Below are 20538 nucleotides of genomic sequence, written 5' to 3'. Positions count from 1 at the left end.
TATGGGCTCTACGCAGCTCCTATGCCTTGTGACAGCCCAGGGGAAAGGATCTGAAGATCTTTTAGAGACGTGCTTCTATAATCTTCAGCAGCACATTAAAGCAATTTTTGAACTAACAGTAAATTCAGAAACTGACAGTACATATCTGGGGTTGGTAAATCTCTGTTCTGTTGCTTCATTACCACTTAACTAGCTCCATCTCAGTTTGTGTTCTGCTAATATATCTTGCAGGCTTTCAGTTTTAAATTAACTAAATCGCCTATGGAAGAAGCAGAGCCACACAGCAGGGGAATGAAGAATAAGTGGTTGGATATTAAGACCCAGTGGTACCCCAGATTTCCGGGTGTCATATGCAGCTTCTATTCTATGTATGGGTGAGGATGGCCCTAACTACACTGTCACTTGTACAGCTTTGACACTTGCTGTCCTTGGCGGAGGAGAAGAGGGGGTATGATTTTTCACAAGAAAGTTTCAGTGCAGTAACTTGCCAGTGTAGACAAGCCCTGAATTAAATAATCTAAGATAGGAGGAGCTAAACCATATACAGGGCTTTGCAGGTAGGAAAGAGACTTGATATTTAATCAAAGCAGTGGGGCATTTAACAGGCTTAATACCTACTTTCAAGCTGGCAAATGTATTAAGTAGTTCAGATAACACAATCTGTTTTACTGTATCTCAAAACTTTAATCTTCTTTAAATGACCATTAAGGCTACAGGAGCTCGATATTGAATTTAGAACACATTTCTAGTTACCCTATGTATTTTAAGCACTTCATTAACATTTAAGTATTGGAAAACTTTTTAGAGAAGTGATAGAAAGCATTTTGTTAACAAGATCAATTTGAGTTTAATTTTAGATGAAGGTAAATCATTTAAGTAATAACATTAGAATAAATTACCATAGAAAGGAATTAATTATTGGTAAACACATTTGCTTAAATTGTACAAGATGAAATTGCTAGAAAACTTGATGTAGCTGGGTTACTCATATCTCAAAGAAAGCTTTAAAAGCCCTAGCAAATGCCTCCAATTCAAATACCACAAACCTGCTCTTGGAGTTGCGCTTTATATTTTTCAGCTTCTTCAATACAGATACTCTGTAGTTTCTCACACTCTCCAGTGTAAAATTGTTTAAGTCTTTCCTCCAGCTCTGTCAGATCATTTTGGTGTTGCTGATTTAGCTTCTGCACGAACCCTTCATAAGCAGCTTGTAATTCATTCCTATCCCTCTCCAATTTCTCACAGGCTGCAGCAGTGGTTACTAAAGATTTAAAAATGAAGAGTCAGTAATTTGACTTGTTGAATCCAAATCAATTTCACAGAGCTTGTCTACATTATAAGTACCAAAGATAGCGGTGGAAAAACTACAGAAACTTCAGGTTTAAAACTAATAAAAGAAAGTTCTTCACACAGTGTGTAGTCAACCTGTGGAATTCCTTGCCAGTGGAGGCTGTGAAGGCTAGGACTATAAGAGTTTAAAGAGACACTAGATAATTTCATGGAGGTTAGGTCCATAAAAGGTTATTAGCCAGGGGATAGAAACGGTGTCCTTGGCCTCTGTTTGTCAGAGGCTGGAGAAGGATGGCAGGAGACAAATCGCTTGATCATTATCTTCAGTCCACCCTCTCTGGTGCACCTGGTGCTGGCCACTGTCTGCAGATCGGCTACAGGGCTAGATGGACCTTTGGTCTGACCCAGTACGTCCGTTCTTATGTAGAACAGACATACATGATACAAAAGCGGCGAGGAGTCCTGTAGTTGATCCTCATCCTCCCTGATTGGATCCACCTTGTCATCTCCAGCCTGAATCTGGCCTGCATATTTATACCTGCCTCTGGAAATTTCCACTACATGCATCTGACGGAGTGGGTCTTTGCCCACAAAAGCTTATGCTCCAACACTTCAGTTAGTCTATAAGGTGCCACAGGACTCCTTGCTGCTTTTGCAGATTCAGACTAACACAGTTACCCCTCTGATACTTGACATGATACAAAATATAGTTTACTTGTCAAATGATTGCCTCTTGAAGCAATCTGCTTTCTGTAAGTGTTCTTGGAAAGTATTACTGTGATAATTTAGTGCTTCTCAGGCAGAGTAAGTTTAGATTTAGACTCTAGTATAAATATAGTCTATGTTATACCCCAAGCATCAAAAGTTACAGCGATGTAAATGCCAGCATACACAGAGCTATGCCGATGGGAGAGCTATTTCTGCTAACATAGCTTATGCCCCTTGTAGGGTTGGATTTTTATGCCAACAGGAAAGCTCTCTCCCATTGGCATAGAGAGTCTTCATCACATGTGCTGCAACAGAGTAGCTGTGTCAGTACAAGTGCACTGCAGCAGCAGCGCTGTAAAAAAACAGATGGGGCCTTAAAATCAGAAAAAAATGGAAAGCATTTCATGTACAGTTGAAAGTGACCAAGTTTATCAATGGCATGTTTCTCTCTACAGAATTTTACCACTTCACTTAATTTGATCTTATTTCACTACTGCCGTGTTTCTCAAACTGTGGGTCCTGACCCCCTGGGGGTCACGGTATCACAAAGTTTGAGCACCCTTGCACTACTGGATTCCTCAAAGTAGTGTATCAACCAATGTATGCATTGGGAAACATAATTAGCTTAGTCTGAAGCATTAAAAGCCCTGTTTCTCTCAAGAGGAATACCTATTGAACACATTAATTACACTGAGATAATAGGCAAGTGATAGTTTCTCCACAGTAGTATCAAGCAGATATCAAAATGGCATCGAACCACATTGCCAATATGCATAACTCTAAGACCTCCAAGTCAATAGGATCTCTGCAAACACAGAATCAGAGGCTCAGAGATATGGACACAAATCAGATAACTGTACCTGATCTGGCTGCTAATCCAGTACAGTAAGGGCAGCAGCTGGACAGTATTCTGTACACTGCCCTTCCAGCATGTTCCTTCCCTATCAGCTTTTTGTTCCCTCAGAAATCTTGGTTAACAGTCTATGAATTGTTTAAAATATATTTTGCAGCTGTCAATATGCAGTTTCCCAGGGACCCAGGCATTACCACTATGCCAAAACCAAGAGTTGTGTAAACTCTTTTGCGTTTTCAAATATGAAGTGAAACAGGAAAAAATATAATGTAGAACATGCATTCTTGTGTATTTTCAACAATGGAGTACTGTATTGCCAGCTGTGTGCACTATCAGGACTGCTTTAGCCAGTCAACTCAGAATTTTTGAAACCCATATTATACTTGGCTACATTCTAAAGATACAGCAGAAATACAATGAGATTATTATAAGTTAGTTGCCCAGTATGGAGAACAAAAGCAGCTTTTTACAGAATACAGAAAATTCTTAATGTTTCCATTAATCCATCTTAAAGAATTAAATTTCTCTTTTCCCTGTATTGAAAAGGTACATTGCATTTCTACTTTACACTGACGTACCTATACTTACGACTTGCTTTAGCAGAGCAGATTGGTATATAAATGTTCACAGCTGAGAGCAAAAGGGTATATGCACCTCCAAACACACCTCCCACACATTTTTTCATCAGTAGCATGGTCTGCTGAATAGATTCTGCCCTATACACTTTCATATGTATACAAGTAATCTACTATATATTTGAGAGAGAGTGTGTGTCTGAGTGTTTGTTCACAAACTCTTCCTAAACAGTAAGAGCTAGGACCACCAAACTTGGTATTCAGATTCCTCTTATCAAAACTTACAGCAAGGTCAGGGTTTGTTTGTGCCAGAACAATGGGATGTGCCTGGAATACAACGGTTTCTTATAAAAACAGAAAAGGAGGGGTCTCCTAGTGGGCACAGTTATACTCTATAAAAACCACAGAGGAGTGGGTGCACCGGTACGTGACCGACTAGGGGTGGGGCTCTGGATGTGGCTGGCCACCGTTCATGGGTAAGGTTCCCGTGCTGGTGCTGGACATGGTTGCCCCACCTTTCCTGTTCTGGATTGATGCCCCACAGCCAGAGCCCAACCCATTCCCTCCCACTGGCCTTCAGCCCCAGAGCCAGACAGTGGGGAAGAGGGTAGAGAAGAAGTCCTAACCCTGGTGAGCCTGAACCCATAGCCTGTGGGCAGCCACAGTGCACCCAGGCTTCCAGCTCTAGGGAGCTGCCCACTAGGCAACACTGCCACAGCTAGCCACCAGCCAAGCACCGCATGCCCTAACTCATGCACCTCCTCACTTCCTGCCCTTATCCCCTCCTCACCTTCCAACACTGCAGCCCCCACACCACAACCCTGAGCCCCTCTCTAAGAAACCTGAGCAATGCCAGGTTGAACTTCTCTAGTCCAGCAACATCTCCGGTCCACCACGATTTTAGTTAGCTGGATGTCCACTTATCATGGGCATGGCCAAGTTTCCTGAGGTCCCATAAAGTTTGTTTACAGACACCAGTCCTGGCTCTCAGTGTTCTGTACTGTTATTTATCTGTAATTTACCCCTAAATCTCTTCTAAAAGCCCACTAAGCAGTGGAAGTGTTGGTAATCCTGCTAGACAATATTGACCTCCTGGGGTCCAGCAAATTCTCTGCTTGGTACCAGTCAGGTCCCATGGGTGCTGGACTAGAGAAATTCAACATGTAGCACGATTTCAAGGGAAGATCAAGTAGGACATTTGAGTCACGGCAGCAGAGTATAGTTCTGATAGTGAAGGCTAACCACTGAAAGCTATCATATAGGTCCCATTTCCATGCAGTCTCAAGGCTTATCTAAGCTTTTACACAGAAATCTGACAAAGGATACTATAACCCTGGAGTAGCTGGAGGTAAGAACTTAAAATATGTACATATACCACAGACACTTTAGCACAGAAGAAGAGAAACCGAAGTGTCAGTGTATCGAAAGTATACTTGATTTAAATACCTTCTTCCTCCCTCCCCCAAAATTTGTGCTCATCAGCGTGTTGAACAGCAGCATTGGGGCTATATTTTTTGTACATGCATTATATGAAAAACATGTCAGTGTCACAATTTTGCTTGAACCATATGGAATAAGATGTAGTATGTTAGTCAAAGTGTACGACTGACCCATCTAGTTCAGAATTCCAATCAGAATGCCTTCAAGTTTTGTACATCAGGTTCCTTACATCTTTACAATTCCCTCTAATGCCTTAAACACAAAGGATGTTGAGTAAATGAATGACTAAAACTTGCACTCTGTTTGTAGGTTCTGTATCCATTAGAGTCGCTTCTCTCAGTCACTTAAGTGAGTATTTACATGAATTAGCCCTATCTGCAGACTCCAGCAGCTTGTGAACTCCATTCATCTGCCTGGGATGGCTGCTGCTAAGAATTTATTTTCAACTGAACTTTTCACCATCATCACAAGCTGACCTGAAGAAGATCTCTGTGTAAGCTTGAAATCTTGTGTGTCTCAAACAGAAGTTGGTCCGCTAAAAGGCACTACCTAGTATATCAGAGACAAGGACTGGTACAGCTACAACACTGCATAATTGCCCCAAACAGACACATTTTCCTGATCATTTCTTACAACTCATCCTGATTTCACATGCTATTTTAGGAAGAAAATGGTCATTTACCAGCATTAGAATTCTTTCAAGTCAATCTTTATTCCTAAATTACAATAGCTCTTTCCTTTGGCAATCCAAGCTAAACATTTGAAATATTTCAGTATCATGTCAGCTGCAAGCAGTGTTCCCTGTAACCTGTGTGCTTGGGTGCCTGCCCAGGAGAGAGTCAAATGCCACTGTGCTCATTAGCAGAATGCCCTCAGCTGACAGCATGTGTTTTTACTGGTGGTGTACACATGTGCATGCCTTGATGCAGATAGCAAAATTTATCCCACACAAGGATGGAAAAAGTTAGAGGAAACATTGGCTCATACATATGCCAATCCTAAAAACTATTTAATAAAAAAAAGTTATAGAAGGTTACTAGATCATATCCATACAAGTGATTGCAAAGTCCTTAAATCAGTTTTGAAGCAGTGAGGGATTAAACTTGCTAGCTTGCAAAAGTCTGGAATCACCCAAAGAGATTGGGGGTTATCAGTCCTTGCTTAGAGTCTGTTTGTTAGAAATCCAGATCAGAGAAAATGAAGCAGGAAATGAAAACTAAATGGAGATAAGTCTCAGGTGCCCTTTTATATCCTTTGCCATGTGCATAGAATTTTACTGTCTCAAAGCCCACAGCTCAAATGCATGGAAAATTCCTGGTTCAACAAGAATCCAGGGTCACATCAGCCTATCATTAACCATTACATGCTTTGATTCTCAGAGGTATCTATTGCCTATATTTTTTCTGAGGCATACACAGGACAGGCTTACTGGGCAGGATTAATTTCTTCAATGACCCATTGTGAGCTGAGTGACCTTAATGGACCACCAACACAACTATCTGGCTTTGATATAAACTCTACTGGGGTAGGGGAAGAAAGGAAATACAACAGGTGTAAGATTAAAGGACAAAGGTGATATGTGGATTTAGACAGCATAATCGTATTTGCTAGACTAACTTTTCTTGTGACACGTTACATGATTTGCGATTTCCATAAAACATATAGAGTCTAGCAGTGGTAGGAGATATAGCCAGTTCCTTTCTTATAGAAACACCACACTCATCTTGAGTAAAGAAAATTGAAATTCATATCAAGTATTAGATGTACAATAGAAAAAAATTGAGCACACATGGATCCAGTGCACATGTGGGTCAGAGAAAAGTAGAAAAGTCTTCGGGAAGGCACCCTCCAGCATTAAATGTAAAAATACACTTCAAAACAGCAATCTTATGTACAAACATTGTATTTCACGTTAAGTACTTGCTGTAATTTCCTCTCATTCCCTCTAATAAACCTATTAAGTTGTGTCTCATTCACTATGCTAGTGTCTTGCTTTTGGCTACTGCCTGTTAAGGTGCTCTTGGAGCATCTATAGATCTGGAACAGTAGTGGATTCTTGTGGGAAGTAAATCAAACAAACCAGTAAATGGCTATAATTTACTGAAGAAAATGATTTGTTTCGAAATCATTAAATTTATATATTTTAGCCCTTAGTTAATGTACTTAAAACTGTGCTTATGTTGGCTCTTTCTGGGACAAGAAGAGAGACTTGAAAAATACTTTCATGAAAATGTCTATGATTTAGGCACAATAGCTGAACAAGTTCAATTATCAGTCTGATGCATATGGAAGGCAAACTAGATTTTATAATGTGGGAATCTAATAAATAGTTTGCAAGCATTTATTATTTGAATTACTTTAATTGATAATATGAATTGAATCTCTGGGTAAGAAAGAAGAGTCATTGACTTTCACAAGCACTTCTTAATGTAACATTTATCATGGCTACTGCAGACTGATTCACTTTTCTCCTCTAGTAAGAAATATTCATCTGGAAGTCAAGCTTCCTGAAAACTCTTCAGAGTGTAATGCTTAGCTGGAACCAGGAAACTGATATTCCAAGGTAGCATCTCTCAAAAGTATCCATGACAAACCTTGGGTGTTTTTAGTGAGGAGTTGGCATAGAATGCTTACACTTCAAAGCTGGGTGGCAGAGAAGTGGGGACAGATATTTTCTTCGCTTTAGATAATAAAATTGTCAATGCCTTGTGACCTGCCACTAATTGAAAAACATGGTTCCAAAACATTAGCCATATCCCAAGGTTCACGCCGGGGGGGAGGGGGGGGGAATGAAGCAGCGTAGCAATCAGTTTTGGACAAAAACTGGCAGCAACATCCATAAGTAAACAGAATATGAGGTTACCTAGGCTCTTAGCTTCTTATTTCCAGGAAAGGAGTTGGGAAGGAAGCTCAGGTATAAAGACATTTTTTGTTTGCTTACAGTATTCCCAGTCCCAAACATTTACAAATTCAAGAGTCAAGCCCTCAGTTATCCTGCAGAGAGGGGAGTAAGTGAACTACTTGTGTCAGTGCTAGAAGGGAGCCTGGCTCAGCTCCCACGAGATGGTCAACTCCATCTCCACATAATGCTTCATAGAGGGCTAGGATACGATGCTGGAGATGTGTACTGGATCTGAGTGGTTTTCTTTGGGAGCAAGAAAAGGTTTCTGTGATCAGTAGTGGTATGAGTGTTTCAAAAATAAAGTCTACAAAAATTATTTAAAACAGGTAAATGTTATGCATCCTAAGTAGAGGGGTTTGATACCAGCTCCACCTATAATAGTGACAAGGAGGATATACAAAATTGTGGTGAATGACTGGCACTCAAGTGCCAGAAAACAATAATGGATGTGTCCATCTGAAAAATAAAATATATTTTACTTCTAGTTACTAAATACTGTGTTCCCTATACTAACTGCTGAGTCTCCAAGGCTTAAAACAAATTGCCATAATGTTACAAATGAAACTGACTGACTTAATGGATAATTGGAAAGCACTTCCTTTCATCTCTGGGTTTTGTGGCATTTAACTCTGATTACATCTGTGTTCTGTGGATTTGTAACCGTGCATAGTTCAATCTTTCATTGAATATAATGTGTTAGCATGGTTCAAGTATGGATCTGTGATGGAAAGTGCTTTGTGTTGGAAAGGGAGGGAGGGAGAGAGAGAGGAACAATAAACCACAAAGGGAAACGTGACAGAGGTTACTATGACTGAAAATACTACAGCTAGGAGAGGCTAGCCTTGACATTTCTCATCCAAGCAAGAGCAGTATCCAACCTGGTCTGTATTACAAGTTTTTTTCAGTGTAACTACACTGTACAGAGGTGTGAAACAACTCTGCCCAGTGTGACAGTTATATCAACCCAGCTCCCTGTGTAGACAAGTGATATGCCAAGTGAAGGGCTTCTCCTTTCAACAGAACTACCATTTCTCAGGGTGGTGAAATGCCTACACTGATGGGAGAGACTCTCCTGTCATCACAAATTGTCTCTTCACTAAGCACTACCCCACTGCAGTGCTGTGTTAACAAGCCCTCCCTTCCTATGAGCCCCCTTCTTCCAAAGTCACCTTACACTTCGTAGGCCACACTTTGAGCAGAGGAAAAATCCTGGTAAGTGCTTCCTTTATCAAAGCCTCCAGCTAATACTTGTGTAGAGCCCAAAATGTTGACATTCCCACTATCTTCATTGTTACCTACTTTTCAGAGGGGGTGCCTGACTAAGACCTCTACTCCCTCAGAAGCTCAAAACTCAAATCACATGTAGCTTTGTGTCCAGATTGATTTGTAGTCTTTGGTCATGTCTCATGTTATTGCTTATTATAGGTCTATCTTGCCCTCTTCTTCCCATCCACAGACCTACACACTGCTGTCCTATATGAATTAGAACAGTTTCTTTGGATACTAGGAAAAACGGAAGTTGCATTACGTATGGTATGCATCCTTCACATTCAAACAACTCTGCATTGTATTATTTCACATTTCAGTCTGAGCTCTTAAGTCATCAGGTGATTATTATGGCACTTCCACTTTTCACTGATCATTTGTGTTCAAGAGTGAACTTCAGGATGTATTCACCATAGTTTTTTTTTTATTGCTATTGTAGCGTCAACTGTGCAACCCTAGACAATTAATATGACTTTTATGGTAAGATTTACACAAAATCAACTACTACAACTGCCAAAGATTACTTTGCCAGACATCCTGAACTTTGGTACTACAAATTCAAATTACTAACCAGATGAACAAGAGCTAATGTGGCTATTCATTGAAGGTGTAGGTGCCCTCTCCCCCGTTTAGCATCCTCTGTTTTATTAAATATGTATTGTCCAAAATATTGTTTAAAATGCCAAGTGTCCAAGTATTGCAAGGGAAGGCGGATTCTTTACTTAGAGGCAAATTAATCATCTGGATCATTCAAATAATGCAACTGGATGAGCATTAAAAGTAATGGAAGAACCAAAACAGTGGATCATTTGGAACACTTTGCTATTATTCTCTCAAATTAAAGAATCCTGGTGAGTGATAACTGCTCCACAACTCTCTCATCACCATGCTATAAAAACAGAGATCAGAGTTCTACATGCAACTGTACCAGGGATGTTATCCACTGGCTCTTTCCCTGCTCCTTTGTATTGGTTGGATTACAGTAACCATCACTACAGTGTCTTCCTGAACAATACATAACTATGACAGGAAAATTCAGTGGCTTGCAAGTGGACTTCTTGTTAAGCAGTGTGAGGAAAGAAATGTTCACTTTTGTTAGTGACCTGGTATAGTCTAATGATAGACAAACCACCAATCTGAGGCGAGTCTGTCCTATTTATCAGCAGTCTGTCCTAATTTGGTATTCTCAGCTGTGATCCACCGAAGCACAGTGGCAAGTTTTTTTTTTGGGGGGGGAGGGGAAATAAACTACTCAACTCCCTTTTAGTTGAATAAGCTAAAATTGTTGAAGCTACTTTTGTGGGCTGTTGGTACACTGGCAGCAGAAGATTAAAACCAGAGGTAGGCAATAATTTTCAATGGGGGGCCAACTCCCAAGAATTTGGTAAGTGGCTGGGGCGGCACTTTATTATATTAATGGAGTGCAGGGTCTGGGATGGAGACTGGGTACAGGAAGGAGCTCTCGGTAAGGAATTAGGGTGAAGGGTCAGAGAGGGAGTTTGGATTTGGAGGAAGGAGGGGTTCTGACCGGGGCGGAGGTGCAGGAGGGATGTAGAGGGTTTGAATGCAGGTGGGAGTGGGGTGCCAAGTGCAGGCTCTAACCAGAGGGCACTTACCATAGGCAGATCCCAGCCCGTGGCCCAGTAGGACCCTCAGACAGGCTCCTTGTCTGCCAAGGCCCTACACACTGCTCAATACAGCCAGCTACTGGGGCCAGTGTGTATCTCCATAGCACAGGGAGGCATTTGGTCACAATGTGCTGCATGCACTCACAAGCATTACACCTGCAACTCCCTTTGGCTGGTTTGGAAGACCAGCCTTGCATAATCACTTGTTAGTGTTATTAATATTAACTCAAACTTTGCCATCAACTGTAAGACAAATCTTTGAAACTGGTACTCTATTACCCTTCAATTCCCATTCCACCTCACAGGATCTTAGAGCCCAGACTCCAGCCTGACCACCTATTCTGTAATTAGCCAGCCCTGCAGCCTCAAGCCATGAGCCCAAATTAGCTGGCAGGGCCAGACCTAGTTTTTTAATTACCCATCACTGCCCATTTGACAGAAGTATTTGAGAATGAGATCTGAAATCAGTAGTCCAAGCTAGAGACGCTGCAGATAGTAGTAGTCAGTCACAACAAGGTAGCTGAGGCCTAGAGGCAGTCATTTCAAAGGGGGCAACCAAGTGAGGATTTTTTTTCCCCAAAATGATGATTGGCAAAAAATACAGGTTAGTTTTGTCCTCCCAATCTATTCTCTCAGACTAGGTTTTACCATCCCTAATAAAGCTATGCCAATTAAAAATTCTCTCTTAACTAGGTCAGTAGGAAAATGAACGGGAAAGGTGACTGAAAAGTTACGTGAATGGAAGGGGAGAGTGAAAGATGGTTCTTCTTTCCTTTAATCCTGTATGACAGACTGTGGGCTTAGCCAGAACTCTGCCACTAAAGCCTGGCTGAAAAGGCCAAATGTAAGTGTGGGCCTCATTAACCAGAGGCCTATACAAAGGCAACCAGAGAGGAAGGAGCGAGGAGCTAGGGTGCGTCTGAGTGTGCTCCCAAGCCAGAAGGAGAGGCTGGCTGAGTTTCCTGTGAACAAAACCTCTGTGAATAGAAGGTGGTGGGAAGTCGGCACTGACAATAAAGGCACGGGTGACTGCATCAGAAAGGGTCTCCGTTTGATGTGTGACCCAAGAAGGGGTTCAAAGGGGTCCCAAGGCAAGGGGCCTGAGCAAGGACTTTGCCACACCTGACTGACTGTTTTAACATCTCTCAAAATCTGATGCATTCTGTCAAGAGACTCTTGTAAGAAGCTAAAACTCCAGTACTAAATATTTTTCAAGGGCTCGTCTCCATGACAAAGTTAGGCTGGCTTAACTCCATCACTCAGGACTGAATATTTTCACCCCCTGTGCAATGTAGTTAAGATGACCTAAGCCCCAATGTAGACACAGATGAATTCTTACAACAACCTAGTTACTGCCTCTCGGAGATGGATTTACTAAAGCAATAAGCCAACCCTCCTGTCACTGTATTAAGTGTCCATATCACAATGTTGCAGCTGTAGCCATACTATTGTAGGACTTCTACAATCCTTATTTTAGGAACATGGCTCTTCAGTGTTTATGAATCATAAATGGGTAGGACTAGAAGGGACCTCAAGAGGACCAAGTATTATCTAGATGATCCCTTACAGATAAAGATTTTCTAATCTGTTCTTAAACTTGCAATGATAGAAATCCCATAACCTCCCTAGAGCAGAAGAAGCTTATTTCCATACTAAGCAGTAGGAAGGCTAAAGACACATTGACAAGTCTACATTGGGAGGATATAGTCACATTTGCAATTTAATATAAAATTGCATGCAAAAGATGAGAAAGGACATTTAAAGTTAAAATTTCTAGCATTTATTGGTCAAGATTGCACAGACGTTATACTCAAACGTCTCTTGACTGCCACATTTGATCAATTTCAAAATTTGAGGGAAAATTCTAGGCTTCAGTGGTGAGAGCCCTATTGATTTGGAGGAAAATCAGAACCCAAAGGGGAAGTGGGGGACATGCAGCCTCTCCCATCTAATACATACAACCATAGTGTTGCTCTCGTGTTATTGACTATCAATTAAACCAGGTGATGCACCCATTAACATTTTCCAGCCTAACAATATTCTTGCTCATCTCAGATGACATCTCCAGATTAAAAAAAAATAATGAATGGTGAGGGACACAATGGGGAATGGACGTCCTCCAAGCCCTTAGCATGAGGGAAAGGGAGGGTGTTGAAGTTTCAGCGAGTGTTTCGAGCAACATGAAGATGGCACGCAGACCTTAAGGAATGGAACCTCTGATGTGTGCAGTAAACATGGCAAATTAGGAAATGTGCAAGTCTAGTGTACTCTACTGCAGTGTCAACCTTTTTTGATAAAGTACCCCTTTTTCAAAATAAAAATTTTAAGTACCCCCTGTACCTACAGTTTTCAGACACAATTTTTCTACCATTGCAACACATTTGTTTAAACAACTTAATTGTAGCCAAGCGGGCAATGAAATTGTTGGATCTAAAAAGTACAAAAATAATAAAGTGCTGCAAAACTTAAAACAAAAATTAAGTTTGCTCCATATTTCAGTTGTGTTGACGTACCCCCAGACTTCGAGTGCCCCTATGGGTACTTGTACCACTAGTTGAGAAATACTGCTCTACTGCACCTTGACTGTGCAGTGCTCAGTTAATGAAGTTGTGAGAGAAGTACCCTAAGAGAAGATGTATCCTTAAAAACACTGCACCCATGCAGCTGTACTGCTGAGGTGTTTGGTGAAGCTGCTCTACGAACACTCCCGTCAGCTTAGTTAATCCACCTACTACTGCCAACACAGTGGCACGCTGGCAGGCTGCAATCACAACTACATCACTCAATGATGTGGATTATTAAACTATAGTCTATCCTGCAGAATTACTTCAGTATAATTAAGTAAGTAAAGGGCCAGGAAAGGAAGCATTTGCTCAATTGTGTGAACACCAAAGAAACTGTAGCATAAAGCTTACATTACATTTTTTTAAAACTTTAGACATAATTAGTTGAGAGACGGGGGAGCCATTTCCTGACAGTTGATGCTTGGGGAGAGTAAAGGGCCCAAGGAAAGCTAAGCTCATGTCTCAGTTGCTAGCTGCCAGCAAATGCCTATCCCATCAGTAACTCTTGGAAAACAAGCCTTCAGGTAGTGCTGCTGCTGCAAGTAAGAGCACAGTAAACTTTGACAGACTATTTACAACTTTCAGGACTTCACATCACTTTCCAACTTTTCAGTAACTATGATGTATATGAAATAGCTACACACAGGTTATTTTAAGAATGCTACAATAATAGGCTAGCACAAAAATGTGTTGATTAAGTATTAGCTGCATTTGCCTCAACTGCAGTTATGTTTTCATTTCAAACACAGCTAGCTCTCTCTGAAAAATACCACTTTAAGATCAAGGCAAAACAAATTGAGGTCACCATTAAACAGTTAAATGCAACTTCAAAGCTGGCAAAACTATCCCTTGCATATTACAGTTCATTTCAATATATTATAGCTGTCCACTGTAGAGTTTTCAGACATTTAATCTAATGAGATTGATGGCATTTCCTTCTATTAATTTTACAATCATATGCCCACACATCAGTAAGAAAAGACTTATATGGCACATTGTAATTGTAATGGATTTTTGCCAGGAAGTATCTGTAGAAACAGTTTACAAATAATTTAGATAGCCAACAGGAAAGAGACATCCTCCCGTCTTTGGAAAGTGAATGTTTTGGTCATCAGAGGCATGCTTCCTGAACAGGCCATGCTAGGCTTAGATCAGTGCCAGGAATTCAGTGAACTTGGGGGCCATGCTGTCCAGACTCCAGAATAATGCAGTGCTTAAGCATTTGAACAGAAGTCAGCCAGGGAATTAATGACTTCTATTACAATAACATGACATCTGTCTTTACAAAAGGATTCTTGCTGCATTTATCCCTTACCCTCCAAAATTGGGGAAATAGCTTCTCACCTAGCTCTCCTCGAAGGTTGAGGAATTCTTGAGATAGCTCTTTATGCTGTTTTAGTGCTTCTTCCTTCTGTAAAGAAAAAAACCACACAATTGGCTACTAGTGTTTTGAATAAAGCATGTTCCAATAATTAACTCACATTATCTGTAGGAAAACAAAAGGCAATAGTGAGGAGCCAAGAAATGAATCATTTAGGGTAACAGCTTTGCTGTTTACACACACACACACACAGATGTTCCTTAGTTATTATGGAAGTTATTCTTTCAACACCTCTCTAGTTTTCCCAAGTAAACAATCCAATTAAATCTTAGTTTAGAGCAATTAAATGACTACTCAGGATATTTTCTTTTCCAGTGTAACTGTATGTTGACCGACAACATTTCAACACGACACATGATCCATGCCTCTTTCAAACGCATACACTTGAATATTTATGTTAAGATTGTCAGCATTCTGTACTTTGTGCTGAATGTAAACAAAGTTCAATTGCCAGAAGTTCAATCTTCTATGAAGGAAATGTAAAGCCTATTTTTTTTAAAATCACCAATTTTCATTAATAGATTTTATACATTCAATGACTGCTAAAATATAATATCTAGCTTCACAAAAACAGATCAGAAAAGAAAGAAAATATATATAAAAATATAGAAAATCTGGACATTCAAGAAAACCAGAGCTTTTAAAAGCAAGAATCAGCTTTCTATTCAACTTAAAAGCCAAGGGGGGGGGGCTCCTTTGCCCCTCAGTCTGCCCACAATCGAAAGACCCTCAAAAAACTAGCTGCTGCATAGAACAGAGTTTAAGAAACAGATTCAAGTAGGAGAATCTACCGCATACGTACTACAACTACATTCAAGGTATTTCACAGCTCCACATACACTTCATGAACAGAATCCTCCAGACGCAACCACTGCTGTGGAGTGCATAATGTTGCAGAGATCATAAGATTCAGGCTTTCCAGTCAGGAACTGCTTGCTGCTGGAGCCATGTCACCTTCCCTGCAGTAAGCCACTGCCTATATTCCCTGACATGCTTCCAGAAAAACACTATAAAACAAATACTAATTACCCTTGTTGCAGCACACTGAGAATAGAGGCACATTTTGCTGCTAGAGCAGCCCATTTTCCAGCTTCTGTGTCTCCACTTTCCCCCCTGCACATACACCAGGGTATACAGGTGGTACTGGCAGCACCACAAACCAAACTGGTCTGGCTAGATACAAGACACTACAAGGAAGGGCTCCATTGGACCTTGTCTCAGCTTCACTTCATGCTTTGCAGGTTACCGTACTACTTGTACTGCTTTCTCCCACCAGAGGCACATATTGCAGCTTCTGCAACTTGGCACAAGCAGTCAGTGATTACTTAAAGCCACAGCCCTTCATTTATGAAAAATGAGAAGCAGACATTAGCCTGATCGATTGCCACTTACTCAAATATCAGCAGGAACGGTAAAGGAAAACCTGACCTTCTCCTTGGATAATGGAGTGTATTTTTAGCTTTCTGAACTAGCAACACCAACTGGCAACACCAGGCTCTCACTTAATTATTTTTGTGTATACAAATTAACATGAGCCCTGAAGTGGGTAGAAAAAATTATGCACCAGTGAGAATGCAATATAACATGAATTTAACATGATTACCCAAACCTGTATTTCTAATGAACCCCTCACTATCAACATCATTCTCCTTTGCTCTCACCTGTAATGTATTAGAAATATAATACAGATGTACAATATCAGATCTTTTTTGTGTCAACTACACAAACATCTATGGTAGTTAAATTCAAACATTAACATTGCCATACTTAGATACAAGGGATGGGGAAGTACTCATAGAAAACCCCGCCTTTAGAATACACTTATTCCACCCCTATTTATTCCTACTCACCTATAAGATTATTTAAGTAGAGGAGAATAAAGGAGGTGGCAAATATTCCTTCCAAATCTGAAGAGTGAAACAATGAGACATTGCTCTTTTAATTAAAAGCCCAAAGGAGTTAGATTTAGTCATTAATTGGGTAGCCACTCAGTATTAAACGCAACATCTCTATCACCTCCTAAGTTTGGTCCCATAGCTGTAATGCCTAGTCTAAGTAAAAAGAGTGAGTGTTTTTCTAAAAATTGCCAACTCACATGCTGTAACACTGGAACTTAAAAGCAAGTCCTTCATTGGCTACATACCTCCATATGCTCTTCAGATTAGTTTGCCTATAACACTAACACAATAACATGATTTAGCATATAAAGGTTATAAAGTTGCCTTACACACCCTCTTTTGGTGCAAATGGCAAATAAAGTGAGGTTACTACATTGATCTTAGAGCGAGAAGATAGAAGTGTTGCTAATGAAGTCTGCTCCCTTTTAGTTTAAAATCAAGTGGAGGACACCTATACCTGACAGTGAACTTCAGGACTCCCCTAAATTTAGAAAGGTTATGTAATGAGCACACTGGCACTGCATATCTATATTCACGCGACCTGCCAACTTTGAGTATCGGTGTATGACTTTAACCAGCTTTAACAGGAATCTTCAATTAATCCAGTTCAGCTAACTTGATTGAGCTAAAATGACAGTCTTGTTAGATGACTTCTTTTGTAGCCTCCTACTAATTAGAAAGGATGTTTTAACTTGATTGAGCAATAGGTCTGAAAACCACATTTTCTCCCAATCAAGACAAAACCATAATCATAGGTTGTTCTTTAAGGTATTAGGATTTCATACTTTTTCAGAGGAATTTACATATTCAAAGATAGTGCCTCTGAGAAGAAGAGTGTGAGGAAAGGATGAGTCATTGCACTGTAACATCAGTGCCCATTACAGATAGATATACAGCACTGACAATGAAAGAACGAATACTGCAGAGTTCCTATCTAAATACCATCTCATTGTAGTTCTGTGTACATAGTTAATTACTATTTATTCTCATTTGTTAGAGCTATGAAAACAGATTTTGTCTACCTTGTATTTTGTTTTCCCCTTTCTGTTTTATCATTTTCATGAAGTTTTCCAGAAGAATCTTCAGGATTCTTGTTCTGTACTAAATTAAATGTATACTTAAATACGTTTGTTCTGTGATCTTGTTTTTTCCTCCCTGTCTCCGGTATTACACTTTTCATATGTAAAAGCTTCACTCCAATTCTTAGTTAATCCTCTTTAACCCAATTCTTCTTTGGAGCTATTTTCTCCAATGTTTTTCTCCTTTTTTTTTACACCTCCATAGGTCTCCAAGCTCTCTTGGTCTTACATCCCTTTCCTTTCCCTCAACTGGTGCTATGTGATGCCTCATCTCCAACCTAGCATGTTCCCCTCCTTCCCCTGCACAACTTCCCTAATAGAACGAGGGTGTGTCTACACTTAAAATGCTGCACTCGCACAGCTACACAGAGGTAGCTGTGCTGCTGTGGCACTTTACAGATGGTCTAAATTGAGTCAAAAAGAGCTCTCCACCCAGCATCTGCCCAAGAGATGGTAGTAATCAGTAGAAGTGCTCCTGGCCAACATAATGCTGTCTATTAAGGGATTAGGCCCATATAACTGTTGTCAGGTGTGTGTATTTTTCACACCTAAGCAACAGATGTATTAATATAGGTCTACAATGTAGACCAATCCTGAGTACAGCTAACTGAATACTTCTGATCAATCCTCTGAAACTTTTGCCTTTACGTGCCTAGGATTATGTCTTCACTGTAGAGCTGCGCTAGCATAGCCTCCTTCTGTAGGTGCAGCATACATCAACAGGTATTTTTTGGTTCAGAGGAATACCACCTATGTGAGATCCGGTCTACACTAGAAAGTTGGGTTGGTACAAATGGGGTCATTCAGCGTGAATCATCTGCACCCGAGTGAGTTAAACTTAACCTAACTGTGGAAGTAGGTTATCTGAAGAAGTGGGCTGTGCCCATGAGAGCTCATGATACCATCTATATGTTTCGTTCATCTTTGAAGTGCTACCAGACCAGTTTTTGTTTCTTTAACTCAGCTACCCCCTGAAGCTGTGGAAGTAGACCATGCTAGCATCAATAGGTGAATTTCCCTGTCAACCTAGCTACCATCTCTCAGGTAGTTTACCTATGCCAATGAGAGAACCCCTCCAGTCCATGTAGGTAATGTCTTCACTGATGTGCTCCAGGTATGCAGCTGTGTCACCACAGCGATTTATGTGTCGACATACCCTAAATGTTCACTATGCACTCTGTCAGAAAAGCTAATCTCTACTTTAAATTTATACTGACACAGTTATATCAGTCAGAGATATTGTTTTTTTCACACCCCGACCAAGATAGTTATGCCTGTACAAACTTAGTATAGACAAGGCCTGAGAACCAGCAGTGCCCACAGGGAGAAGCAATTCCTAGATGATCCGAGGCCGGGAAACTTGTGTGACCCATGTACCATGTGCAAGATAAGCAGAGCCTAAGTATGCTTCTGTAAGTGATACCACAGGGCAAAGCAGCCAGCCAAGACTGCCTTCTCTCCAAGTTCCATGGGACTGATAGTGCTCAATGAAAGGGGGAGTGAGCACTTCTAGATCAGCCATATGGCTAAGCAGCATCCTCTTTTGTTAAGCATTTCGCAGTAAGCTTTCCAAAGCCTACTCTCCTCCTAGGCTACGTCTACACTGGCATGATTTTGCGCAAATACTTTTAACGCAAGACTTTTTGCATTAAAGTATTTGCACAAGAGGGCATCTACACTGGCATGTGCTTTTGCGCAAAAGCATTCATGCCAGTGTAGACACACTCTCTTGCGCAAGAAAGCTCCGATGGCCATTTTAGCCATCCGGCTTTCTTGCGCAAGTCATTAACGTTGCCTTTCTACACTGGCCTCTTAAGCAAGAAAAGTTGCACAAGAAGGCTTATCCCTGAGCGGGAGCGTCAGAGTATTTGCGCCAGCACTACTGATTTCCTACATTAGAATGTCAGTGTTCTTGCGCAAGTACTCGTGGCCAGTGTAGACAGGTGGCAAGATTTTGCGCAAAATCTTGCCAATGTAGACACAGCCCTAGAGTTGTCAAAGGCACTCTGTGTACTCACAACCTCAAGATGTGTCTGCTCTGGTTAGAAATGATGGATTTTCAAAAGCACCTAATTGAGCTAGGCACCTAATTACACTAAAAATCAATGGGAATTCAGGCACAAGCTGCGTGGGTACAAATCCCATCCTGTACCATCCACTTGCTGAAAGTCAGAAGTTGGTTTATAATTCAAACAGTGCTTAGTACAATGGTGAATTTGGGCTTCACCAGTTACCAGTGTGTCCACATTCAAGTAGCCTGTTTAAAATTCACTGCTGTCAAAGTTAGCTGAATTGTTGCATCTTAGTTATACTGAAGACAGATTTATGGAAAATGAAAATTAAGAACACAAGAGCAGCAAATTAAGGTGTCAGAAGTACTACAGCCGTGGTTGTTGAACTCTACCAAAGCCACCTCATGCATTTATCAACACTAGATTTGCTGTAAAATAGAATAGATGTTTGTATGTAGACTGAAAACAGACATCTTAGAATTTAAAGACATTTAACTCAGATCATTGTCAAAGTTTTTTTTGATTCTTTCAAGATTTTCCTTGTTAGTTATAAAACCTTCAAAAAACCCCAAAGACACTATCAGGTCTCTTTCTAGTTTCTTTCCAGGCTTAAAGTGCAAGCTTATTAGGTAGATGCATACAAAATAACCAGACTTACCACCAAAGTCATATAGTTTGGGACTAAATTTAATATCTAGGTGCTGAGGGAACTGTAGCCCTCATCATAGGTGAAGTTCTACAAAATAAAACCAAACTTGCAAGACTTGAAACTGAAATGTGCTAACGCACTAAAATAAGATGTGATGAAGTCTGAGTTGTCCATTCAAAACTATTATGGGCATTTCATTTCAAGTTTTATTTAGTAGAACATTGTAGCGCTTTAGAGTGGAGCATAAAAGCAGAAATAAAATGATGCTTTACAAGATTTCAATTTAAAGTAAG

The 20538-nt window shown here is 40.5% G+C and overlaps 1 protein-coding gene across 9 annotated transcripts in view; it reads right to left on the bottom strand.

Annotated features, from left to right (window-relative positions):
- MTUS1 (microtubule associated scaffold protein 1) overlaps positions 1–20538 on the bottom strand; it is a 193743-nt gene that overhangs the window by 12928 nt on the left and 160277 nt on the right. For all 9 annotated transcript variants that reach the window (XM_075931164.1, XM_075931169.1, XM_075931167.1 and 6 more), the window contains 2 exons: positions 14571–14637; positions 1047–1261 (listed from right to left, as the gene is read on the bottom strand). In XM_075931164.1, the coding sequence (XP_075787279.1) occupies positions 1047–1261; positions 14571–14637 (282 nt within the window). The remainder of the gene's footprint in view (positions 1–1046; positions 1262–14570; positions 14638–20538) is intronic.

Source organism: Pelodiscus sinensis, chromosome 5, assembly GCF_049634645.1.
Source record: "Pelodiscus sinensis isolate JC-2024 chromosome 5, ASM4963464v1, whole genome shotgun sequence".
NCBI classification, from domain to species: Eukaryota; Metazoa; Chordata; order Testudines; family Trionychidae; genus Pelodiscus; species Pelodiscus sinensis.
This window is presented reverse-complemented; position numbering and strand designations above follow the sequence as displayed.